The sequence below is a fragment of the Trachurus japonicus genome, chromosome 5 (assembly GCF_045865225.1).
Source record: "Trachurus japonicus isolate A0001 chromosome 5, Traja_1.0".
NCBI lineage: Eukaryota > Metazoa > Chordata > Actinopteri > Carangiformes > Carangidae > Trachurus > Trachurus japonicus.
The window spans coordinates 912,228-939,809 of record NC_140911.1 but is presented as its reverse complement, the minus strand read 5'-3'; the positions used below and the strand labels follow the sequence as shown (position 1 = coordinate 939,809).

At 43.0% G+C, this 27,582-nt stretch overlaps 1 protein-coding gene across 1 annotated transcript; it reads right to left on the bottom strand.

Annotated features, from left to right (window-relative positions):
• Positions 1 to 728: 728 nt before the first annotated feature.
• cse1l (CSE1 chromosome segregation 1-like (yeast)) lies at positions 729 to 27,195 on the bottom strand. The gene is made up of 25 exons (XM_085775512.1): positions 27,078 to 27,195; positions 25,405 to 25,496; positions 24,171 to 24,313; positions 21,880 to 21,981; positions 19,976 to 20,121; positions 19,365 to 19,455; positions 18,691 to 18,798; positions 18,110 to 18,202; positions 17,420 to 17,587; positions 16,353 to 16,482; positions 16,200 to 16,265; positions 15,430 to 15,632; positions 13,858 to 13,942; positions 13,536 to 13,597; positions 13,242 to 13,378; positions 12,545 to 12,648; positions 12,357 to 12,454; positions 10,891 to 11,041; positions 10,212 to 10,420; positions 8,855 to 8,952; positions 8,551 to 8,636; positions 8,339 to 8,420; positions 7,578 to 7,724; positions 5,565 to 5,796; positions 729 to 914 (listed from the first exon to the last, which is right to left on the bottom strand). The coding sequence occupies exons 2-25, from the start codon at positions 25,487 to 25,489 to the stop codon at positions 825 to 827; spliced, it is 2,916 nt and encodes a 971-aa protein (XP_085631638.1). The 5' UTR covers positions 25,490 to 25,496; positions 27,078 to 27,195; the 3' UTR covers positions 729 to 824.
• Between the last annotated feature and the right edge of the window lie 387 nt (positions 27,196 to 27,582).

Below are 27,582 nucleotides of genomic sequence, written 5' to 3'. Positions count from 1 at the left end.
CTGTGATTGGCTCATCGTGTTTGGGGGCGTGGCTTAGCCATAGGTCAATTAAAGTACTTACTTAGGTGCTATTTGTACATCATACAACCACACTTTAAAAAAAAAAATGCTACTATCCCTTTAACGGACCAAACGCAGACACCAAAGGCTCAGACACACGAGTTCACCTGGAGGGAGCGTCCAGCACTCACACATGAACTCAGAGGGACGAGAGAGGAACCGGGGCTGCAGATCTATACAAGTGCCTCTTTTTATTCACAGAAACCAACGGTGCAGAAACAGAGCAGACGAACAAACAGACAGATCTACAGAGATGAGACGTGTAACAGAGGAGGAGGAGGAGGAGGAGGAAGAGGAGGAGGAGGAGAGGAGGAGGAGGAGGAGGAAGAGGAGGAGGAGGAGGAGGAAGAGGAGAGAAGGAGAGGAGGAGAAGCATCGTGACTGAAGTCTCTGGAAGAAGGAGCAGAAAGAGTTCAAACATACAAAAGAAGAAGCAGCGCTAAAGGAAAATAAATCCTCCGTCAGATCCAAATGTTCAACTTCACTTCAATACTTGTTGATTATTTCTCCGCTGATGCTGTCGTTGTTGTTGTTGTTGTTGTAGATGAAATAAAGAGTTTATTTCTCTTGTCGACTTCTGGCCGTGACGTTAAAAACCTTTAAAATAAACTCTGTCACATCATCACGTCACCGTCACGTCAAAACAAATCTCTAAAGACTCCAAGGGTCCAAACCGCCGCCGTCCTGCTGCAGCGCGTCGTCGTCTCTGGTGGTGGTTGCCATGGGGACAGCAGCAGCAGCGTGGTTGTCGTCGTGGCGACGGGTCAGACCAGCTGCACGCTGGCGGCCTGGAGGTAACCCTGGAGGAACTGCAGCGCCTCGGCGTTCAGGCTGCTGCTCAGCATCGACGGCACCTAGAGCAGCACAAACAACCAATCAGAGAGCAGCAGAAACAACCAATCAGAGAGCAGCAACACGGGGGGAAACAACCAATCAGAGAACAGCTCACACACACACACTAGACATGAGCATGTAGAGTAATCTAGAGCGCTGTATAAGAGAGTAGTGACAGCATCGGTCCAATGGCAGCGCCTCCTGGTGGAGGAATATGGGTTTTGCTAAAGAACTGACATCTCTGCATTGTTGGTGAATGAGCAGTGTGGTGTTTTCAATAATTTAAGGACATTTATAGATCACCCACGTTAATAGCATCATTGAGGATCCTTTACAGATAAATGGTAAATGGTAAATGGACTTGCACTTATATAGCGCTTTTCTAGTCACTCGGACCACTCAAAGCGCTTTACACTGTAATGGTCGCATTCACCCTTTCACACACATTCATAGAGCACTGCTCGCAGACAGGCTTTGGAAGATAATCATTCACACACATTCACACAGGGCAGGTGTGGGTTCAGTGTCTTGCCCAAGGACACTTCGACATGCAGACAGGGGGAGCCGGGAATCGAACCGCTGACCTTCCGGTTAGTGAACGACCCGCTCTACCGCCTGAGCCACAGCCGCCATAAACATAAACATTAACACATAGGAGAGTAAAAAAAAACAGTTGTCTACATTAATGTTTCAATCTTCAATTTTGTAATAAACTAATTATAAGTATAATCTGATATGACCAAGACACCTAAAAACAAAAACACGGCTGTTTTCATCAATTTACCAGCAAGTGGGCAACACACATACACTGGAGTGAATGGGTTTTCTGGGCGCTTTTGCAACACCCACATCCTGCCACTAGGGGGCATGAGGCTTACCACGGGAGTCAATGGAGGTATTTCCACTAGGGCTGACCTCCAAAAGTCGACGATTCGACGATTCGATTCGGAGGGGTCTGATTCGACTATGAACCTCGTAGTCGAATCTAACCCCTACCATTCTGACTATATGGGGGTGCCCACGGCTGCTGAGCATAAATTGTTACATAGAATGTCTTTTTTCGTTATAAAAAGACTATTTTGATACAAAATCTGCCTACTTTCTGTTAATAAAGAGTTCAAAATGATGTGTGCGTTTAAACGGTAGTCTTACGTATTAATAAATCACCCACTGCAGTTGCACAATTAAATGAGCGGAGGTTTTTTTTTTTTTTTTTCAAATGAGCGGAGGTGAGCAGTAGGACCGTCAAAGTCACTGCAGAACACTCACGGAGTAGCAAAAAGACGAGGGGCAGAGCCGCCAAAGTTTAAAATCAAGGAAGTCTGACAGTCTAACTTTGTCAACATTTATCATGCATGACCTGACAGAACAGCAAAACATTGTGAGGATACATCTGACTTTGACCGAGTTACATTCAAGAACCTGCTTTCAATCACGGAAAATAAATTAACTCCAGCGGTGATTTTTTTTCGATGGATCAGCTGTGTTTACCGTTTCAAGTGTCAATAGTTGTGATGGTTAGACAGATGAATTAGTCTCTAACACATCCTAAAGTTTGACATGTCAGAGTTTTTCAGAAGAGGAACTTGTTTTTTTTTCCGACTTCCGAGTTGTCATGAACGCACCATAAGTGTCGGGAGTCACAGCTGTGATCTCGTCCCTCTGCAGCCTGTCTGTCTCTCTGCCGGTGCCGCGGTCACACTGTGTGTTACAGGATTGATTAACGTAATGTACGGATTGTCGAGTCCTTCTGACCTCCGTTTGTTTTGATACTACATGTTTTACCCGGTTTCTCTGTGTCCACGACCACCGCTATCCTTCATCACGTTGAGGGATGTTTGATTTGCCACTCACAGTCCGAGCAAAAGGAGCGTTGTCCAGGGCAACGTGACATAAACGCATACCCTGGCTCACAATGGCTACTAAAAATCATCCAAAGTGTGGAAAATAAATAAAGGTATTTGTTTTACACCTACCATTGTTTTGGGTGTTTTAGCTCTTTTGTTTGAAACGGAAAAAGTCGCAAATTTGCTGCTATCTATAAAAAAAAAAAAAAAAAAAAAAAAAAAGGTTCGACGATCAGTCGACTATGGCAAAATCTGACGAATCAGATTCGACTATGAAAATCCTTAGTCGAAAACAGCCCTAATTTCCACCACCACTAATAATAACAGGGTATATACGCAAATCTTTGAGTCAATTTACTACCATTTAATACCTTTTTTCACTACCTTCAGATTTTTTTTAATACCACCACGACATCGAGTTGCACCATTGTCAATCAGAAAGATTTTATGACATGTACATAGATTTTATCATCCAACACTTACTTACATCATTACCATTACCCAGGAGACTCGGTTGCACAACAGGGCATCATCCATAAGTCATCAGGAACATTTGATCAAAAATAAAATATCTTATCATGCCTTTCTCAATCACCAGCCTCTCTCCCCTGATCCCACCCTCACCTGCCCCCCCCCCCCCCCCCCCCCCCCCTCACTCACCTCACTCCACCTCCCTCCCTCCCTCCCTCCCTCCCTCACCCAGTTTGCCTCGCTCCGTCTTCCTTCCTCACCTCCCTCCCTCACCCAACTCACCTCACTAACTCTTTAAATAAATACCTGGTTCTGTCTCTACCGTCACAGAACACAGTGGTAGGCCATATATATGTTTTTGTTTTTACATCAGTGTGAAAAGTTTCAACAATGTCCGCACATCTGCACCGTCGGTCTGTGCCTCACGTGCGTTCCATCTGACCTCAGCTCTCAGTAGAAGCTGCAGCTGCTGCAGGTGTCTGTATCTGTAGCGCTTCGGGGCTTCCTGCCCTTTCAAACGGAGCAGACCCGGACCCGGTCCGACTAAACACCGGGCTGGCAGTAGAAGGTTCATGGAGCTGTGAGCCGCGAGTGCATGAAAAAAGAGCACATCGGATGTGCGGCGCGTGACGTGCATCTACATTGACACACACATAGGCTACATCAAGGCGCCTGTCATCTCAATTTAAGTCTTCTGCAAACTTGCATTTTCCCATATTCGAAACGTTTTGCCACACGCTAAAATCCGAAGAGATTCACTAGCACTTCTATCCGCCTGACAACTATGCGCGCGAAGATGATTTTAGATTTCTAGCGGCCAATGAATACAATGAATTGATATGACGTAAATATCATTCCTTTTTTTTTTGAAGTAGCGGCGCAAGCAAGTAATGCTTTATTTATTTTATTACGCCTATTTCATCAAAATAAAACCAGTCATTGTCCAAAAGAAAAAAAAATAATACCTATTCTTTAAAATTAATACCTTTGGACCAAATTTATCACTTTTTAAAGGCCATTAAATTTTGCTTTTTTGATTTATCACTTTTTAATACTTTTTAAAACCCCGCGGACACCCTGAATAACAAAATAACCATAGAGACAAAACCATAGATTTATCTAAAATGGACCATTAACAAGTGGTAACGGAGATTCATCCACATTAACGTGAGACTTGTTTATTTCTCGTTCTCCCGATGGAGAAACTCCTCGTTGTCCCTTTAAGGGCCAACCTTCAATTTAGTAAATTTTTGATTTATTCCCGTTAATTCCCATGGAAAGTTTCCAACTTTGAAAATTCCCAGAATTTTGCAACCTTAGCTCTGACTGACTTGAATAGGAGCGAACTGATCCGGCGCCACGACGGCGTCAGAGCGGAGTCGTAGACGGAGACTCTGAGACTCGTCTGAGCTGCTGTCAGAGTCTCAGGCTGTCTTTACACTACAGGCCTTGATGCCCAATTCCCATTTGTTGCCTATATCCGATTTTTTTGAATGTCTATTTACATGTTCTAACAGAAGTGACCCAGATCTGATAATCTGCATTTACACCTGCTGTGCTGCATGAAACAACCCGCTGGAAATAAACTAGTGATTTCAGGAAATTGTTTAAAAATATTATATTATTACGTGACAAAGGTGAGTCTGGTGTTCAGAGTTTATATCCGACACGTCACTTACAAAGTGAACGTTACTAAATAACATTAGTGAAGCGTGGAGCGGAGCTGCTGTGAGATGAGCAGCTGACAGCGACGGTGACGTTGTGCCACCATTCGATCCTCCGTCACGTAGTGAGGACGGGACAAAGCCTCTTGGACACATCTGTGTAGGCTACATTGTTTGTTTTTCCTCTCTTGATTTCTTATCGGATCGGCTTCAGTTTTTGCCGGTAGGAAAACGTGAAATCTGGTGTTTATCTTGCGCTCCCTCGCTTGCCCTCGTATCGATCCGCATAGAAATGAATGTTACTCTAGGCCTACAGTAGCCTATATGAAAACAAGAACTAGTGAGGGGGAAAAAAACAGACGCGGACACCACAAAAATGAAACACTGTAACTCCTGTGACAGTGGCCACATCAGACCTCAGCTGACCACAGCTGGCCACGGTAGTCCAGCTCAGCCCCACGTGTCAATCACAGGCTACAGAGGTTCAGCGAGACGCGTGAGCACGTGAATGAATATTATCATTGATGATGTATGACACGCGTTGCCAGGAGATCTGATCTGTCTGTTCAGACTGCAGACGTATTGGCAGAGATCCGATTTGTATCTGATTTATTTCCACATATAACGAAGCTGAATCTGAGCCATAGAGTCTCCAGAGCGGCGAGCAGCCGTCTCCGGAGCAACGTACCCGTCCGGGGAAGGCGGTGGACAGCTTGTGCAGCGACTGCGCCAGGAGGATCTTGGGGTTTCCCACGGCGTCTCCGATGGGGTCGTGCTCCTTCTTCCCGGCGAAGGCCAGCTGGGAGAACGCCGTCTGGTAGCCCGGCGTGTCCTCGATGTCGATGAAGTGCTCGTCGTCAGGGATACTGTCGTCCTCTGGGAGCTCAAACAGCCCGATGAGCGCCTGCAGCAGCGGCGTCCTACACACACACACACACACACACACACACACACACACAGAGAGACAGACACGGACACACACACACACACACACACACACCTGTCAGGTTAACAGCAGTCTGAGGTTGTGACTACAGATTTTCTTGGTTCGATTGTTGTCAGAGAAATAATCAGTGTTTCCATCATCACCATTATTCTGCACCAGTTCATTTTTTAATCATAATATAAATACATTACTGATTATAGACACTAGATATTTGAAGTATCTATTAATATTAGACCAGTTATTAATATTTAAGCCATTAATTATCTTCTAAACCAAATGACAGAAGGAGTTCACGTCTCTTGAGGCCGTCGACACTGAAACGACTTCACACTGAGTCGACGTCTGGTCACAAACTGAGAAACCGTTGATCAGAAAAGTCCAGGGTTTCCCGCAGCGCTTTCCTGTTAAGGCGGCCGCCTTAACAACAAAGAGCTGCCGCCTAAACTAACATCTTAAAAAAAAAAAAATTGTAGCGATATTCGCCCCCTCTCCCCCCCCCCCCCCCGTCGGACGAGTGGCCGCATCCTCTCACACACATACACACCACAGAGAAGCGCGCACGCAGAACAGCAGCGCGAGTTGAAAGCGAAACTTTAATACGGCACGGCGCGTCCTCCCCCGTCGATCGATCCGCCCCCCCCCCCCCCGTCAACAGATCTCCGCGCTACCACCCCCCCCCCCCCCCCGTCGACAGGTCAGACACCACCTTAACTAACAAATTTTCTGGGGGAAACACTGAAGTCTGAGACAAGTTCCACTCAACGTTACGTTATCGCTACATTATCGCTACGTTAAACTGATGAGAAGAAACTAATGTCTCGTCTGTTAAACGTAACGTTGAGTGGACGATGTTTAACCTGAAGCTGAAACGGTGTCCGGCCACGACACAGTTCATCACTACTGACTCACTAACATTTACATTCTACAGGTTCACTGTGTTCAGATATTACCAGTCTACTTACGGTCTAGTTACAGACCCAGTTCAGTTTCTGTTCCATCTAAACCTTTAAATCCACTGGAACTTTATAGACCCGTTGTCATCAGAAGGTTCAACATCAACTAGTTCACGTCTCTACAGGACTGAAGTCTGACGACCAGTCAGCATCTGTATAAGCATGCATCAGCTACAACTCTACATCCACCGGACACCGTTTATCACTCAGCCCTGAGGTTTAATTCAGGCGACAGCTACAACTCATCACTGTGACCTGTATTCTCAAGTTGAACGGCCCTCGCTATCTACCAGGCCTGATAGACACTGGATTTTATTTATTTTTAAAGCTCTCACTGGTCTCTTACCATCCTATATTAACTCTATCATACACGGTCAACAGACTGGCTCACACTGCAGGTTTCCTCTGCAGGTGCAACAGGAAGAAAAACTGGACTTTCCAAGTTCAGTGTTAACAACCTGGAACAAGCTGCAAAATCATCTGAAACTCACCTCACTTTTACCAACAGGGCCAATTTAAATCCATAATTACATCATATTTGACCTCTAACTGCTCCTGCTTTTAACTACACTTATGTATTCAAGTTATGCTCATGTGTGTTTGTTATGTCTGAATATTTATGTATGTCTCAATTGTTTTGTCTTCTGTCTTTATATATGTTCTGTGTTTCATCTCGGCTATATTGTAAATGAGGTTGCTCCAATATATCTCAGAGTTTAAATAAAGGTTATGAGTGTTCACCGAGCTGCAGCTCAGAGGTCAGAGGTCAGGGGGTTAAAGGTCAGTGAGTCCCGGTCCTCACCAGATCTTGGTGTACTCCGTGTCCATCATGGCGGGACACTCCGTCAGGACCTTGATGATTCCCACAGCACAGATCTTCTTCTCCACAGGTCCAGAAACCTTCTGCACCTCCGGCACCACGATCTTCTCCAGCACCATGCCGAACATCCTGCAGCACACCGGGAGGAAGCAACAACACGGAGCGTCACACCGGGAGGAGACAACACGGAGCGTCACACCGGGAGGAAGCAACAACACGGAGCGTCACACACGGTTTCTGCTTTAATACCCAAAGGTTTTTTTGAGCACTGTAGCACTTTATCACACTGTATTATATTGGGTTTTGTTGTTTGGCTTCGTTGTGTTCTCAGCCCATCCCTAACTCCATCAAGAAACAGACAGTCTGTGTTTTTACGATGTTAAAAACTGGACTAAGTAGTAGAATTGACATGTTGAAGGTGAACTTTGACCTCCAGAGGGTTAACAATGGTAGAGGGGACTGAGCAGTGACAGAGCTACTTGGAGCTAACGTCTGGACAGCTGGGAACAGCTTTTTATTGGATAATATGTATTTCTGGTTGAATAAAACTACATGAAATTGATTGCGTATCCCTCTTTCATATTGTCATTATTGGTAACCGTTTTATAAAAGCTTCGCGTCGGGCCGAACAACGCCCCTTAGCCGTGGTATAATAAGCAATATATCACAACAGGTTGTGAAATTTGCTCAACCAGATTAGATTAAACCAGATTATATTACATTAATATATTAAAGCGACTCACTTGGGCTGGATGCTGTCAAAGATCTCCTGCAGAGCGATCGCTCCGTATTTGACACAATACAAGTTGATGAAGACCAGGAAACCTGAGAGGAAGAGGAGGAGGAGGAGCAGAGGGTCAGAGAACGAGTCTCAACAGAGTCTGATGAAGAGGAAGAAGATGAAGATGGAGATGAAGAAGATGAAGATGAAGATGATGAAGGAGGAGCGACTGACTCTTGATGAACTTGGTGGTCTTGGAGCTCTGCAGCCGCTGGAAGAGCAGGATGAAGATCTGCTTCCTGTACTGAGTGATCGACTCTCTGGAGGAAGAGGAGGAGGAAGAGGAGGAGGAGGAAGAGGAGGAGGAGGAAGAGGAGGAGGAGGAAGAGGAGGAGGAGGAAGAGGAGGAGGAGGAAGAGGAGGAGGGAGACAACAGGTCAGCACCACCGTGATGATGTCATCGTGACCTCATGATGACCTCATTATGACCTCATCAGTTAGACCGTTAGACCTTCAGACCAGCGGTAGGGGGACTCACGGGGGCATGTGCTCCACGATGCTGTTGAGGAGGTAGAAGCCCTGGTGGTCGTTGGCCTTGGAGGCGATCAGCTTCTGGAAAACTCCCAGCAGCCCCGGCTAAAGGAGGAAGGAGAGGAGAGGAGGTCTGTTAGGGGAAAAAGCTGCATATCGGTATCGGTTATTATCGGAAAATTAATTAATAAATCGGAAATTAAGGAGCTGGACAACATCGGCAAATTTCCAATATCGGACATAAACAAAAGTAACGACATCATGACTTGCTGTTTTACCTTTTAACTCGTACGTAAGAATGTGGCCAAAACTGTTGCTGCAGTCAAACTCAGAACACAGCAGCACGTTTCAACCAGCTGTACATTCACTGGTGTTGGTATCGACTACTGAAATCCTGGTGTCGTGACTAGGGATGGGCATTTAGAATAATTTTCTAACCGAGTATCCTAACCTGGTCGTACCCGGGTAACCGATAACTTTAATAAAAATAAAATGACGTCATGTCTGATGGACAGAGAGCAGCCGGGGCATAAATGCACAGACAGTCACATTACTGACACACAGCGTCGTCAGACTGAATATCAGGTGGATAATAAGAGTAGAGATGGAGTTTAAGTTGCACATACGGGGCAGATGTGCATCTTTATGCCGGGGCTGCCTCGGACGAGAAAACTGTTTTTATTTATTTTTTAAAATCATTAGCGGTGCTTCTTTATTAGTCCACACTACATGTTGGTGCCTTCGCTCCTCTCTGCCTCGCATCGTCTCAGGAAATAACTGGGAAGGTTTCAGACTGTTTCTAAACTGAAAGCAGCAGATTTTCTACCAGACCTGATGACACCTGTCGTCTCTGAGGGAACCACCACAGATTCTTGTAAAAGGTTTGAAAGTCCGAGGCTCGATCCAAAAACGCTTTTACACAGCAGAAAATCACGTTGCTGCTTGATCCGAAACTGTTTAACACGACAAAAAGCCGAACCACGGCCTGATGATGTAGTTTGATCCGACACCAGACTGTTGCTCTAACGTGACGTTTTTTAAATCCGAGGTTAACCGGATAATAAATTCATAACCGGATAGCAGATTGCCTACTCGGGTACCCGGGTACTTGGGTACCTGTGAACATCCCTAGTCGTGGCGAGTCTATGTGAGTCCGGCTGCAACAGGTCTGAGCTCCAACCCCCGCGGGTCGGACCGGGGCATGTTTTAATTATCAACCGTAGCAGGAGTGAAGCAGCTTAGAAGGGACTCAAACAGGCGATCGAGACCAGAGTCTGGGTGATAGTTTTAAATGTATAGAGTGAACGTGTAAAGACAGTTGTGAGCCGGTGTGGTCGTAGACGTAGACATAGAGTCAGACTCACGATCTTGTCGGCAGCCGAGGCAGCGATGGTGGCCCCCCCCTTCTCCAGATAGGCCTGCAGCAGCCGGACCAGCGGAGGGATGTTCCCGGTCCGTTCCCACAGCACCGGCTGCAGCAGGTGAGGGAACAGGGCCATGTAGGACGACGGGATGGAGCTGGAGTGGATCTCCAGCAGCAAGGACATCACCTGGAACACGTACGGGAGGAACTCTGCAGCACAGGAGGAAGAAGTTTCTACACACTGCAAAAACTCAAACTCTTACCAAGAATATTTGTCTTATTTCTAGTCAAAACAAATCTCATTCTACTTAAAATTAGACTCATCACATTAAAAAGCAGCTTGTTTTTAGACACTTTTTACTTCTTTCAAGCAGATTTTCACTTGAAATAAGTAGAAAAATCTGATAGTGGAGCAAGTTTTTTTTCTTATTACAAGCACAAAAAACTTACTTTCACTGGCAGATTTTTCTACTTATTTCAAGTGAAAATTTGTTTGAAACAAGTGAAAATGATCTAAAAACAAGTTAATTTTTAGGTGATGAGTCTTATTTTAAGTGGAAAGAGATTAGTTTTGACTAGAAATGAGACATTTTGACAAGAAAGTCTGGTCACATGCCCCGTGTGGAGGAGGACAGAGTCAAACGGAGGAGTGTTAGGGTTAGTCGTTAACGGAGACTCACCCTGCACGTCGTTCTGCAGGATCTCGGTGAAGACGGGGAACAGCGCCTCCTCGAAGCTTCCCACCGTGGCCACGTTGGACTTACAGGTGATGCGCACCGACAGGCACAGGGACTCGAACAGGTAGTGGTTGAAGTGAGGCTTGCTGGGGTTCTGACACAGAGGATGCAGGTTAGACAACATGTAGCCAAGATTATGCTACAATATATTTCCCCCAACTATATTTAAGTTCCCTCTTTCGCGACCATTGACGAGTTAAGTCGTCAAAACCAGATTTACAGATTACGATAATAGCCACTCTGAGGTACCCTGTGTGTGAATATGGTAGTCCTCTGATATGTAAAACTGTTTTAAACTAAAATCAAAACAAAATGTTTTTTATAAACTGTGTGATCTTGGTTTTGTTTGAGTAATCGTTCTCCTTGAATGCTGCTCTGGGGACAGCGTGCAGCGCTGTGCGGCTGTTGGCTACAGTGTTGCCACTTTATCGCTGAATCTGGCGACTTTCCAAACCCTCTTAGTGACCTTTTTTTTTTATTTATTTTTTTTTTACAAAAGCGACCGACGACAAATCTGGCGACTTTTTCCGGTGCTGTTACAAACGTTTCTGGTTTGGAGACTCGGATCTGAAAGCCCGTTATCTGCTGTTTTCACCGTGCAGCGGAGCGGGCGCTGAGCAGCGGGGGCTGTGACCGGCCGCCCCCGCCCCAGAGCACTCAGCGGCGGCCAGTCACACAGCAGTGTCCCGGAGCTGCTGCGCTGCAGCCAGAGACCCACACCGCTGCACCGCTGCACCGCTGCTCTCCACGCTGCCACACCCCCCAGATTTACCTACAAATATATTTATTTAGCCGTAGAAATGATTTGGGAGACGCCACACTGCAGAGTAGCGGTAAAATGAGCCGATTGCCACTTGACACAAAAGTGCGTTTTTCTCTGAAACTAGAGCGGGAGCTCCGTTTTTGGAGAAACCCAGCTCTCTTCTTCTCCTTCACGTGAAACCGGTTTGTTTACCTTTTTTCTCACGTCGAACCGAACTCTGTACATCACCTAGAAACAAATAGCCAAAAACATGTGGTCCAGAGCGGATGTGCTGAGCAATTAGTGTGGTCGCAAAAATAGTTAAGGGCCATACTTCAATTTTGTAAATTTCGGATTTATTCCTGTTTACTCCCATATATTCCCGTTAATTCCCACGGAAAGTTTCCAACTTTGAAAATTTGCGAAATTTTGCAAACCTTCTCCTGAATGAGCTCTGGTTGTTAGAGGAGATTGATCCTGTCCAGTGGTTTGTAACTGTAAACTCTATTAGAACCATCAATATAAGTTTATATTATAGTGTAGTTTAGTTTATTGGTTAAACCTGCCACTGTTGTGTGTCTGCTTCAGAGCTTAATAAACTACTGGATCATTAAACCATGTGTCCTCCTGTGTGTGTTGAGTATGAAGCTGCAGCCGTGTGTGTTACCTTGCTCACTAGCAGCAGCTTGTGTGTGAGCTGGCCAATCAGAGTGGGGATGTAGGGGACGATGGCGTCCTGCAGCAGAGAGAAGCTGCGCATGATGGCTGCAAAACAACAGGCGACGGTTTAAACCAGCAGCAGATATGGTGGAAGAGAAGAAGGATAAGTAGAAACACCAGAGAACTCAGCTTCACCTTTCATGATGTACTCGTTCTCTGCTGAGCCGGGGAGAGCCAGAGCCTTGAACAGGTGGTTGAGCAGCTGCTCCGTGAACGGGGACATTTCTGCAGGAGAGATGCTGACACACACACACAAGATTATTTTAAGTGGAAAGAGATGAGTTTTGACTAGAAATGAGACATTTTGACAAGAAATAAGACAAATATTCTTGGAAAGATTTAGAGTTTTTGCAGTTTGGCGATGCGGGGACAGACACAACTACGACAAAACAGGAGCAATTAAACTGAACATCTTCAGATTCCTTCTTTTAGACCTAAAATGTTAGGGACATACAGCCCCCCGTTGAATTTGCGTTTCAGTGGTTTTCAACAAAAAAAAATCTCTGCTTGAAAAAGGTCCTGTGGACCGAAACGTTGTTTGTTTTATTAAAGTCTTTTGCAAGTGACTTTACAGTGTGCGGGAGACCCTTTTTTCCTTTGTTCACTCCTAGCCTATGCTCCAACGCACCTGTTTTTCAAGATTTTTTAGGTGTGCATCAGCCTCTACACCTTGACTGCAGTGGTTTTCAACATGAAACATTAACGTAATTAGCCTCGTTGGAAACTGGAATCAGAGACGAAGGAGCAGAAACAACTTCTTCAGTGTCTCCTCTGATGCTCAGTAACCACAGCAACCAGAGCTCAGTGTGTAGGTTAAAGGTTAGACTCTCACAGTGTGGAGTTGTTGGGGCCTCTCATGGTGAACAGCCTCTCCAGAGCGTGAGCGGCGTAGGTGTGCTCCACCGTGCTCTCGGCCTGCAGGTGAGCGATGAGCAGAGGAACGGCCTGAAGCAGCTGCTCCTTGGGAAGCTGAGAGAGACACACACACACACACACACACAGACACACACACAGACACACAGACACACACACACACACACACACAGAGACAGAAACAAGTCTTTTATTCTCCGTTCCAACTCCTTCAGGTCCGTTTGAACCTCTAACTTCATAAACCGACTCGTACCTGACTTCTGAAGATCATGACGTACTTGATGGCGTCGGCCTTCAGCACCGGGAACTCGTTCACTACAGGACAACAATAGTTAGTGTTAGTGTTATAGTGTGTGTGTGTGTGTGTGTGTGAGACCATATGATTTAAAGACAATTAACACGGAATCTGTTTTTAACACGGAATTTGACATAATTTGACTGAAATGTGAAAACATGAAAAACTGAAAGGAACTTCTATCTGGAGGGAAGGAAACCTGGTGCAGTGTTGTGTTGCATCGTGCAGTGTTTGTTCTTAAGGTTTGGAGGAAAAGCGTTAAAAATAAAACAATTCTCACCGTTTTGAGACTTGAGGTCTGGGAGGATGTGGTTGACGAAGAACTCGGTCAGATTCACCAGCTCGTTGGCCTGAGTGATGCCGTGCTGCAGAGACGAGACGAGGACAGAGACGACGTTAAGGTCTCGTTCACAGTGTTTCAGCAGCAACAGTAACTCTGTAAACTCTGTAACTATGTGAACTCTGTAAACTCTCTGTAAACTCAGCTCTACTCTGTAAACTCTCTGTAAACTTTGTAAACTCTCTGTAAACTCTCTCTAAACTCAGCTCTACTCTGTAAACTCTCTGAACTCTCTGTAAACTCTCTGTAAACTCTCTAAACTCTCTGTAAACTCTCTAAACTCTGTAAACTCTGTGTAAACTCGGCTCTACTCTGTAAACTCTCTGAACTCTCTGTAAACTCTATAAACTCTCTCTAAACTCTCTGTAAACTCTCTAAACTCTGTAAACTCTCTGTAAACTCTGTGTAAACTCGGCTCTACTCTGTAAACTCTCTGAACTCTCTGTAAACTCTCTGTAAACTCTATAAACTCTCTGAACTCTCTGTAAACTCTCTGAACTCTCTGTAAACTCTCTGTAAACTCTATAAACTCTCTGAACTCTCTGTAAACTCTATAAACTCTCTGAACTCTCTGTAAACTCTCTGTAAACTCTATAAACTCTCTGAACTCTCTCTAAACTCTGTGTAAACTCTCTGTAAACTCGGCTCTACTCTGTAAACTCTCTGAACTCTCTATAAACTCTCTAAACTCTCTGTAAACTGTGTAAACTCGGCTCTACTCTAAACTCTCTGAACTCTCTATAAACTCTCTCTAAACTCACTGTAAACTCTATAAACTCTCTGAACTCTCTCTAAACTCTCTGTAAACTCTGAACTCTGTAAACTCGGCTCTACTCTGTGAACTCTCTGTAAACTCGGCTCTACTCTGTGAACTCTCTGTAAACTCGGCTCTACTCTGTAAACTCTCTGTAAACTCGGCTCTACTCTGTGAACTCTGTAAAATCTGTAAACTCTCTAAATTCTGTAAACTCTCTGTCAACTCTCTGTCAACTCTGTAAACTCTCTCTAAAGTCTCTGTAAACTCTCTGAACTCTCTCTAAACTCTCTGTAAACTCTGTAAACTCTCTGTACTCTGTAAACTCTCTCTAAAGTCTCTGTAAACTCGGCTCTACACTGTAAACTCTCTCTAAGTTTCTGTAAACTCTGTAAACTCAGCTCTACTCTGTAAACTCTCTAAAGTCTCTGTAAACTCTCTGTAAACTCAGCTCTACTCTGTAAACTCTCTAAAGTCTCTGTAAACTCTCTGTAAACTCAGCTCTACTCTGTAAACTCTCTCTAAAGTCTCTGTAAACTCTCTCTAAAGTCTCTGTAAACTCTCTCTAAAGTCTCTGTAAACTCTCTCTAAAGTCTCTGTAAACTCTCTGTAAACTCTCTGTAAACTTGGCTCTACTCTGTAAACTCTCAGTAAACTCTCTGTAAACTCCGCTCTACTCTGTAAACTCTCTTTAAAGTCTCTGTAAACTCTCTGAACTCTCTCTAAACTCTGTATAAACTCTTTTAACTGGGCTGTACCTTCTGCGTCTGGGCCTTGGAGGCCAGTGATGTCACCAGGTAGATGGCGGCGTCTTTGTGTTTCCAGTTCTGCCCCGGGTTCTTGGCGAACTCCGACAGCATCGAGTTCACGTAGCCGGAGAAGATCGCTGTGACCGGGGCCTCGAAGAACTTACACAGCCCTCGCACCAGGTCGCAGGCCGCTCGCCGCCGCGTGTCGATGTCTGAGGGAGGAGGAGGGGGGGCAACGTTAGTTAGCGTCGTTGAGGAAGGAACACGACAGTTTAACCTTCGAATGTTCTCATTTTTAAAGGGATAGTTCAACATTTTGGCAAATAATCCCATGGCCATAACCCCTATAGTCATAGCAGTAGGTTCGTTACCTTTAATTGTCGGTGCAAGCTGTTTTTAGAACGGCGGAGCAGAGCTGTGAGCTGCTCAGAGCTACGCTACAGAGGCTCATTATGGGATTTCTTGGTTTCCCTCATCAAAGTCATCAAATACACAATCCAACAACTCCACAACACTCTGGTGGACAAGTTGTGAGCTGCACATTCACCACGCTATGAGATAATAACACAACGTTACCAGACAGAGTTGTTTTAGAGGGAAATTCATGCAAAACCACTGATGCACGTTGCCTTCAGGGACAGTTTTTCATCAACAGTCTCTGTATTTCCCTCTAAAACAACTCTGTGTGGTAACGTTGTGTTATTATCTCATAGCGTGGTGAATGTGCAGGTCACAACTCCTTGCATTCAAAGGAGTGAGGATGAATAAAGTGGCCGTACCAGATCCCTCCAGGTCTCTGCGGATGTATTCCTCTGAGTTGTCTTCAAACGCCTCCTCGTCTGCACCTGAGCAGCAGCACAGAGTCAGTCAGAACAAACACCAAGAAAAGAGCTACAGACGACGACTCAGAGACTTCAGACGGCGACTCTTACTCCTGAACTCCATGTTGGGGACGATGACCTTCTCACAGATGCTGGTGAGCGTGTTCTGGTCCTCAAACAGGTGTTTGTAGTGCGGCCGCTCACACACCGAGGCCAGGAACTGGATGGCGTTGCTCACCAGCTGAGACACACACACACACACACACAGGAGAAGCACTGGTGAGCTACAGAAGTTTTGACAGTTTTTTCTGGAATTTTTTTAAAAACTTGTTAACCACTATTTTCTAGAAATATTTTAGGAGAAATTGTACCACTTTTTTCCAGAAATTACAATATTTCCAAAAATTTGCGCCATTGGCCCCAAAATGAACGAACATTGACTAAAAAAGTAATGTTCTTCAGTCTCAGAACAAATATTTGTGTATTTCGGGTGTATACTTTCCAAATTCTGTCCAACGGGGGTCCGTGGTCTAATTTGTTGATGTAAAACAGTTTAACTTTAGATAGCTTTGTTGCAGTGGGTATACTGAAATATTAATGCATTTTCAGTGGGTATGTCGAGTATACATGAGTATCACACACAGTACGTTTACATGCAGAGCTTCATCCAGCTCGGCTCAAAATTCGATTTTGGCGTCTAGTCGGACTTCTGTCCTTGTCTCAATTTACATGCAACTGAGAAAATCTAATAACTGACGGGTCCATCGCCCCCTCATGGCGTCACCCGTTGTTTCAGCAGGTTAATACGTCGCCTGTCATGTTGACTTTTCTGTCACCCCTAAAAAACTGAATATAAACAACTTAGTAGCTTAATAATAAATCCTCAACTGCAGTTCCCGTTTTTTTTCTTTTTTTAAATAAAACACTCTTGCTGGTGGCGCTGTGTGAAATGCATTGAATCTGCGCTGACGTTGGGGTTTTTTCTTTACTTTGCCGGGTTCGGCTCGGGCGAATTCCAATCGCATTATCTGGGTGTCTTAATCTGAGTTCTCCAACTCCGATTTCAGTCGGACTAAGGTGTTTACCTGCACTTCAGTTGTCCAGTTCTTGTCGGATTAAGGCAATAATTCGGTTTTTCCAAGTGTCATGTAAACGTAGTGACTGACTCGGCCACTCACCAGGTCGTACTTGACTTCCTGTCCGGTGGACACCAGCAGGTTCCAGATGGCCGTGACGAAGCGAGGGAGGTACGGCTGGAACTCCTCGTCGTACTTCTGCGCGTACAGAGCAGCGTTGTCGCAGATCTGAGACTTCAGCAGCTCCAAGAGACCGGCCTCCTCCTCGTCCTACAGACACACACACACAGAGAGACAGACAGACACACACAGTTATAAACGACTTCATGACTTCCACCTGCAGCTGCTGCAAAACCGCACTGCAAAAACTCAAAATCTTTCCAAGAATATTTGTCTTATTTCTTGTCAAAATGTCTCATTTCTAGTCAAAACTAATCTCTTTCCACTTCAAATAAGACTCATCACCTAAAAATGAACTTGTTTTTAGATCATTTTAACTTGTTTCAAACAAATTTTCACTTGAAATAAGTAGAAAAATCTGCCAGTGAAAGCAAGTTTTTTTTGTGCTTGTAATGAGAAAGAAAAACTTGCTCCACTATCAGATTTTTCTACTTATTTCAAGTGAAAATCTGCTTGAAAGAAGTAAAAAGTGTCTAAAAACAAGCTGCTTTTTATGTGATGAGTCTGATTTTAAGTAGAATGAGATTGTTTTGACTAGAAATAAGACAAATATTCTCGGTGAGATTTTGAGTTTTGGCAGTGCCAACCGAGCAGGAAACAAACTCAACTCACGTCTGTTTGTAAAAGTTTATTATCCAACGTCAGAAGGCCGTGGAAGTTCGTCATCCACGTCTCCATGTTGTCTTCAAAGAACTCCGGAAGGTCCTGAGGAAAGAAAACAGCTCTTCACCATCAGTGGCAAAATAAAATACTTTAAAATATTATTCTATATTTATTCTTTTATTCACTATGCACTGTTTTATGAACTGATCTGTTGTTGATGAATGACGACTGATTGTGCAGCTGAGAAACTGAGAAACTGGATTTCCCTCGGGATAAATACAGTATTTATCTATCTTACCTATTTATCTATATAACACAATATAAATATAACATAATATTATACAAAATAACACAATACAATATAACATAACATAGTATAGAATATTATAATAAAACACCACAACACAACTCTTAAATGAAAACACTGGTGCATTATTGTCATCGTGCAACAGTTATTTACACAGATGAATAACTCAAACTCATCACTTCTCTTTTGTTAGATTTTATATATTAATTAATGTATAATAATGAATCCAGTTGGTATTAAAGAGACCAACGGTCCAGAACAGTGATTTGCAGAGTGAACCGACCTGGAAGTTGAGACTGTAGAAGAGTTTGGAGATGAGCGTGAGAGAAGAGAAGAGGACCTTCAGGGCGTTGACGTCTGTGGCGTGAGTCTGACACAACTCGATCGTGGCCTGAAGACCAGAAACAGAATGATCAATACTTCAAAACATTGCAACACTTGTTAATAGGGATGTAGCGATGCATTGTGACACGAATAAAAATCGGTACAAATGCGTGACGACTCGCATCGGTTGAAATAAAAATAAAAAAAATGCGATGCGCGAGAACAAAGTCTCTGGTGAGAAGTAGGTTACATTATCTCAAAAGTCACTGGTTGATTCATTTGTTCGACACCAGACGCCGCCACCCACCACGCACATATAGCTACTAATTCACTCTGTATTCTCTCTCTACCTCCCGTCCCTCAGTACCCCAGTTTTACTTGTGATAAAAGGTGATAAATGGTGATGTGCAGTGTATCTGTAGTGAAAGGTGAATTTTTCAGACTATCTTTCTCTCATGAGTAAAAGATCATTTTATTAGGTCATAATTTGTCTGTAGCTCATTTTTGACTTAAAAAGAATCGTGAGAAAATCGTAATCATGAACAAAAAATCGTGAATCGTATCGAATCGTGAGTTGAGTGTATCGTTACATCCCTACTTGTTAAACCAGACAACATTGTAATAATAACAAACCTTGAACAGCTCCGTCAGCGGCAGAGCGAACGTGTCCAGAACCAGTTTGATCTCCGTCCAGAGCTCGTTGGATTTGAACTCGTGTCGATATCTGGAAGGAAACAAAACGAAACAAAGATGTGAAAACGTCTGAGTAAAGTCTGCACTGCAAAAACTCAAAATCTTACCAAGAATATTTGTCTTATTTCTTGTCAAAATGTCTCATTTCTGGTCAAAACTAAACTTCCCACTTAAAATAAGACTCATCACCTAAAAATTAACTTGTTTTTAGATCATTTTCACTTGTTTCAAACTAATTTTCACTTGAAATAAGTAGAAAAATCTGCCAGTGAAAGCAAGTTTTTTGTGCTTGTAATAAGAAAGAAAAACTTGCTCCACTATCAGATTTTTCTACTTATTTCAAGTTATTTCTGCTTGAAAGAAGTAAAAAGTGTCTAAAAACAAGCTGCTTTTAATGTGATGAGTCTTATTTTAAGTAGAATGAGATTTGTTTTGACTAGAAATAAGACAAATGTTCTTGGTAAGATATTGATTTTTTGCAGTGTGGACGTTGAAACGGTTTCATCTCCGTCGTCAGAGCGGTTGTCATGGTCGTCGTCGTGGTGATCTACCTCTTGAAGAGAGAGTGCGCCGTCCGCAGCACGCCGTTGATGATGTGGAAGTCTCCGCTCCTGAAGCGCGTCACCATCTCCGTCAGCAGGTCGGGCCACTTCTGAGGGAAGTCCTCCCGCCCGATGATGCTGATGGCGTCGCTCAGCTGGAGACAGAAACCATGGCAACAGGCTCAGGGTCAACAACTGCCTGCATTTACTTCACATTAAACACTTTACTGAATAGGGCTGCAACTAACCATCATTTAAACTACTAGTCCATTAGTCGTTTGGTCAATAAAATGTTTAAAAAACATCAATCAGTGTTTCTCAAACCACAAGACGACGTCGTCCTCAAATGTCTCGTTTCGTCCAAGACAGTTTCACCTTCAAACGTTCTCATGTTTTAAATAAATCTGAGTGCACTTTAACCTTTCAATTCATTCATACTATTCTTCACTAATTCAAGTAATTACCACCCATTTCATACATCCTCCATCTTTCATCTTCTACTTTTACCCTTCAGATATTGTTTAATCTACATTAGTAATGGTTCAAAAATGTTTTCAAACTGTCAGTTTTAAGTAAATCTGAGTAGACTTCAGACTTTCAATTTCTTCATTCTGATCTTCAACAATTCAAGTCATTTCAAACCATTTCATACTCTTCATATATTGTTTCATCTCTTCAAGATTTCTTCAGCAGTTTCTTAAAGCTCCAGTTGGTAAGTTGACGAAAGTGAAAGTAAACTCCGCGACTTGGTCGGAAATTTCAAGACAATACTCCGTCAGGTCCCTTTATGAACCTCTGCCAAAGAGTTTATAAACCGTCTTTGCCTCTGCCAAGCGCCCCACACACACACAGACACACACAAAGTAGCCATAAACGCACCCACAGAAGATGTACCGTATCCATAGCACGACGTGTAGGAGCGGCGATTGGCTGCTCCTCCTGCTCCCTCTACCTGACTGGTGGAGAATCGTCGGGCGCGGTGGATTTTGGCAAATACGATTACAGGCTGTAGGTGGAGCCAGAGGAGTTGGATTTTGTCCTAAATTACTCATTTAATGTCTGACCATCAGAATATAGTGACAGTTCCAGCAAATATGACTGAATAATTGTTACCAACTGAAGCTTTGACTTAATTCAGCATAGTTTCAACAATTTATTCAGCTCATTCAGCTTCCAGCTTTCAGCATTCACCCGTATTTCCTTCAGGAAATGCAGCATTCTCTAGTTTTTAAAATAGTTCAAATTCTGTTTGTACTGACAGAACTAGTGTTGAACGTTGGTATCGACTACCAGGATTCTGGTATCGTGACAAAGACTAGTCCAACATGTTACAACTAGAGCTGCAACTAACCATTATTTTCATTATCGATTAACCTGTCCATTATTTAAACAACTAATCCATCAGTTGTTTGGTCAATAAAATGTCTAAAAACATCAGTCAGTGTTTCTCAAACCACCAGACGACATCGTCCTCAAATGTCTTGTTTTGTCCACAAACCGAAGAGAGACTCAGTTTATTGTCATAAAGGAACAAAGAAACCAGAAACATTCACATTGAAGAAGCTGCAATCAGAGAATCTGGACTTTTTTTTCCTTTAAAAACTACTGCATTTTCCGGACTATATGTTGCACCGGAGTATTAGTCGCATCTGTCAAAAAATACGTCATGAAGAGGAAAAAAATGTAAAAATATAAGTCGCACCGGTTTATAAGTCGCATTTATTTACGGTATAAGTCGCTTCTGAATATAGGTCGCATGGCCAGCCAAACTAGGAAAAAAAACACGACTTATAGTCCGGAAAATAAGGTACTCAAACTGATGATTAGATTATCAGAATAGTTGAGGATTAATTTAATAATGATTATAGTTGTATTAATGGATGAGTAGTTGCAGCTCTACATCTGCTACAGACCTGTTTCTGTATCTGTTCTGGGCTGCTGAGCATCAGGTTGACGATGTTCGCTTTGATCGCCGTTCGGTCGGGATCGGAGATTTTGTTTGGTTCATCTTCAACCTTTAGGAAAAACACACAACACAAACACAAGATCAACAATCAGATCAACGAGGCAACAACTTCATACAGAACACAGAGCAGCTAGGAAACTGTCCGGTCCACCTGACTGTTATTTATCTAAATCATCCTCTGTGTCTCTAACCCTCCTCTCCTCCATGGTCACATGGCCTTGAAGCCGCCTGCCGTGCTACAAAGTTTTGCGTCACCGTATGAACGCAGATTTACCCCCAAAACGCTCGTCTAAATGCAGAATAAAAAGGGAGAAGGCAACGCCACTTTTGCGTTTTCTGTTCAGATGGTTTCCATGTAAACGGAGCCTCAAAGCGCGATGTGGCGCCAAGAGAAAAGCCCGAGATAAGCAGCATTTTAAAAGGATAGTTAAAGAGATAGTTCAACATTTAGTCAAACTGGCCCATTGCCATAACCCCTATAGTCATAGCAGTCGGTTCGTTACCTTTAGTTGTCGGTGCAAGCTGTTTTTAGAACGGTGGAGCAGAGCCGTGAGCTGCTCAGAGCTACGCTACGGAGGCTCATTATGGGATTTCTTGGTTTCCCTCATTAGTCCAGTAATTTTAGGCCAAAAAAGGGGTCAACGTTAAACAAATTGCAACAGAAGCAAACTCAACTGATTTTGTATCCTCAACATGTCCTGAGTGAGGGAAAAAAAGCCCCGAAGAATCCCATTAGGGGAAAGTTTAGAAAAACACCCAAACATATCCCATTTATACGCATATAAAAAAAAAATCTCACGTGTATAGGGTAAAATTTTTAACCTTTAGATATCTCCATGAAAATTACTGAGTTGATTACTTACATTAAGACAAACAAAAAATGTATTACAAGTTTTTTGAAATTCTTTGTTAACATGAGCAAATTTGAATAAATTTGTATAAATTTGCATAAATTCCACCGTTTTGACGGCACATGTGTATATGAAGTTGCTGTGGTGGTACCAGCATGAAAATTGGAATGAGTTGACTCCATCGGTCAACCGACAAGTTGACCACTTTAAATTTCAAGATGACTGTAATTTTTCAAGACAGCCACATCCTTAGTAGAGCAGGTATGGCATGAGCCAACAGTGCATAATCCAGTTACGTATGGCTAATTTGCATACATACAACACCTGATCTAAACATTGAGTAGAGCAGGTGAAAATGTCTTGTTCAATCTTGTTAACATATAATATGTTAACAAGATTGAACAAGACATTTTTTAACTGTAATATGATATTACAGTTAAAAAAGGAATGGAACCAATTTAGGCCCATGAGCATTAATAGAGACGGAGCATGTCATACCTGCTCTACTAAGGATGTGGCAGTCTTGAAAAATTGCAGTCATCTTGAAATTTAAAGTGGTCAACTTGTCGGTTGACCGATGGAGTCAACTCATTCCAATTTTCATGCCGGTATACCACCACAGCAACTTCATACATGTGCCGTCAAAACGGTGGAATTTATGCAAATTTATACAAATTTATGCTAATTTGCTCATGTTAACAAAGAATTTCAAAAAACTTGTAATACATTTTTTGTTTGTCTTAATGTAAGTAATCAACTCAGTAATTTTCGTGGAGATATCTAAAGGTTAAAAATTTTACCCTATTCACGTGAAAAATTTTTTTTAAATGCGTATAAATGGGATATGTTTGGGTGTTTTTCTAAACTTTCCCCTAATGGGATTCTTCGGGGCTTTTTTTCCCTCACTCAGGACATGCTGAGGATACAAAATCAGATGAGTTTGCTTCTGTTGCAATTTGTTTAACCTTTTCTCATAAAATGACTGGACTACATCATCAAACTCATCAAATACACAATCCAACAACTCCACAACGCTCTGGTGGACAAGTTGTGAGCTGCACATTCACCACGCTATGAGATAATAACACAACGTTACCACACAGAGTTGTTTTAGAGGGAAATTCATGCAAAACCACTGATGCACGTTGCCTTCAGGGACAGTTTTTCATCAAGCAGTCTCTGTATTTCCCTCTACAACAACTCTGTGTGGTAACGTTGTGTTATTATCTCATAGCGTGGTGAATATATAGGGATTATGGCAATGGGACTATTTGCCAAAATGTTGAACTATCCCTTTAAGGTAAAACCATAGCAGAGTTTCTCTTTAACAGCAGGTGAACTCTGTTCTTCCTACTGGACCGGTACCAGGTATAGGCATCATACTCACGATGCGCCAGTTCCTCTTGATGTAGTTCTTGAAGGTGACGGCGGCGCAGACGCGGATGACGGTGTCCTGAGACTTCTCCAGCAGAGTGAGCAGCAGCAGCGGGTAGTTCTGGTTCCCCTCCACCGACTCCAGGAACTTCTCCGCTACACACACACACAGACACACACACACACACACAGAAACACACACAGACACACACAGACAGAGAGGAAACAGTTCAGTCAGTGTGTTTATACAGACGATCCCTGGTTTAAAACGTCTGTTAATGTGTTTAACAGTTCATCCAGTGGAAGATGAAATGATCTCCTAAACACATAAAGTTAAACATTTTCAATATTTTCATCAATATCAGTGTATTATTGTAGTTTTCTACAGTTTCAGAGTAAAAAGGGGAAACAAAGCAGCAGCAGCAACAGAATGGGATGTTTCTTTCTTCCTCTCTGAGCCCCAGAAGTCTGATTTAAAGACGTGCAGTCTGTGGCTCTGACTTGTTCTATGATAAAATAGTTTCTCAGCATGTCAGAGATTATTTCATAGAACAACTCAAAAACATGTAGTTTTTGTTTTTAAACCAGGGGAGAGGATTCCCTCATGCTCGGGGTCCAACACTGGAAACTAGGGCAGCCCCCAGATAGTCGACCAAGCACTGGTCGACCAAAAAATCATTAGCCGACCAAGATTTCATTGGTCGATTGGTCGCAGGAAAAAAAACAAAAAACATTTGGAGCCGTGTCTTGTCAAAATCAATATGACTGAACTGTATATGAAAGGCTATAGGGCTTTTAATTGGTCAATTAGTCGACGAATCGCTATAAATGACGACCACTGGTCGACCGAGAAAATCTTTGGTTGGGGGCAGCCCTACTGGAAACTCTCATCAACTCAAAGTCTCTAGTTTTCTCTAGAAAATAAATCTTTAGTGGGGTCTGAAAAACTCAAACTGAACTCTGGGAGCTGACGGCAACAACTCCAGCTTTTTTTCTCAGTTTCCATGACTGGAACATTAGGGCCCTTTTCCTTTTCAGTTTCAACATGAAAACGTTGAAAATAATATATAGTTTAAAATGTAAAGGGAAAGTGTCGTCTGTAACTTAGTGCCTTTCTGAGATCATTTCATCTTCCACTGATGAACTGTTCACATCAACAGACACGTTTGCATTATGTCAGTGAGAATCAGTGAGGACAGCATGAGGACATGAGCGTCGGTGGTTTATGGTCTGTTGTGGTCTGTCACCTGGTCGTCGGACCGTAGGGTCTGGGTCCAGAGTTTTCCTCAGGTACTCGGTGAGAGTCTGCAGGTTGGCGTCGTTCAGCTCCATGTTGTAACTGAGGAGGAAGAGGAGGAAACAGCAGCTTAATGACTCAGGAGGATGAAGACGGACCGACTTCATCTAAAAGCTGCTGAATAACACAGATACCACCATGAAACTCCCCAAGTTCATCACTTTCATTAAGACAAATATGTTTTGTATTACAACAAGTTTTCTAAAATATGTAAATTAGGCAATATGTTATGAATTATGCGCTAATTTGCATATATTTTGAGAACCGAAATCAGAACAATGGATAAAGCTACTTTAAAAATTCTTGTTTTATTTTGTTGACATAGATAGATAGATAGATAGATAGATAGATAGATAGATAGATAGATAGATAGATAGATAGATAGATAGATAGATAGATAGATAGATAGATAGATAGATAGATTTTATTGATCCCAAGCTGGGAAATTACAGAACATATTATAATATTGACATATTAGAGTCTTTAGTTTTTCCAGAGGAGGATTGTGGATAGCTCTTTTTATCACTCTGTAAATTAGAAAATACTGTCACCATCAACCCTAAAACATCTAATGTCTCCATGTTTTTAGTAATAAAATGTTGTATAAATGAGGCTGTGAATGATATATCAACAATCCCCTCTGTAAAAACCTTCAGAATATAGAAAGGGATCAAAGTGGAAGGTTTGGTGTCTGTAAGTGCTGCTGAAGTGGAGATTTCTAGCTCAGAGTCTGAGTCTGAAAAACTCTTTCTTAAAGACTTGGACTGTAAAATTACAGAGATTGTTATTGTCAATCCTACTTTTAGGATTTATTTATTGCTGATGTAAAGGAAATGACATCATTGTTGAGGAAAGAGAGAGCTTTACAATGACACCTGACAGGACACGGCTCAGACTAACTCCTGGTGGGTTTATTAGGAGAAATCTACTGATGAAATTAAGTAAAATAAAAACATTAATGTGGATTTTCTACCATTTCTTTCCTCTATTTTGAAAGCAGACATGATAGAGAAGCAGCAAACTAGGGCTCAAAATCTCAGAATTGATGAGTGCATGAAACAACAGCGTCTGTCTCGCTTTAACCAAAACGTGTTTGTGTTATGAACAGTTATAAAACAGATGTGAAACAGTTTGTTCATCCAGACCAGAGGATGACAGCAGTATTCATGTTAAACCAGCTGCTAACTGAGCTACAGCAGCTAACTGTTACACCCACTGACTGCAGTTCAGTTAGTGAAGCTAAGCTAACGGCTAGGCTAACGGCTGCCTTTAGCACGCATGGGTCTGACCGGCTCTAGCTGCTTCTAAACCGGACCAGATGTGAAGCTAAAAGTTGAATTAAACTGCTCCTTTGTCTCATTGTTTACACCACTAACAAGGTAAAACCCTGCAGCAGCGTTACACAGCGGTAGACGGAGCCCAGGTCCAGGGAGTAGTCTGGTCCAAGAGCCGGTGGACTCCTCAGGTTAGCTGCTAATGCTAATGCTAATGCTAAGGCTAACGTGTTGTGGGCTAATCTCAGAGTTAAACCAGTTATCAGACTGCTGGTCTAGACTAGTTCCGGCCTGGTTCTGGTCCTGGTTCAGGTGCTGTAACGTTAGGGGAGCTGGTTCTGGTTCTTACCGGTCCAGGGGGTCGGTCAGAGCGGGATGGAGCCTCTAACACACGGACAGACTAGACTCTCTCTGTGTTTCTGTGTTTCTGCTGCTGCTTCAGATTATTTCAAATGTCTCAGTCAGAGGGAACTGCGCGGTCACTGCACTGCGCATGCGCAGACGTCATGACGCCGCACTAAGCCACGCCCCCTTGTTTGGGCTCCTTGGCTCCTTCTTCTCCTGACTCCATGAACACAGATTATAGTCGATTCTTTCGCCCCACAGTAATTTAAGTAAATATTGGACTCGTTTTTCACAAACCACATCTCTTCTGAACATTTTAAAACTGAAATGGCATTTTCAGACGGACACATCAGGAGAAAATGAACTTTTATTTGTTCCAGACCTGTCGCTGTCTGGCCATGGCAAAGATATTTGGCCATGGTGTCTGGCACAGATCTCCTAGGCAACGTCAAACAAACGTTCGCTAACGTTAATAATTTTCGTCATGCTAAATATTATATGACCGTTAG

What these genes read in the sequence shown, in the direction of transcription:
- cse1l (XM_085775512.1), bottom strand. Translation starts at nt 25,489, where the DNA reads ATGGAGCTGAACGACGCCAACCTGCAGACTCTCACCGAGTACCTGAGG. An exon ending in CCAAGGCCCAGACGCAGAAG is followed by an intron (nt 13,943 to 15,429) that starts GTACAGCCCAGT and finishes TCGTCTCTGCAG; the next exon opens with CACGGCATCACTCAGGCCAA. An exon ending in TCATGATCTTCAGAAGTCAG is followed by an intron (nt 13,379 to 13,535) that starts GTACGAGTCGGT and finishes TGTCTCTCTCAG; the next exon opens with CTTCCCAAGGAGCAGCTGCT.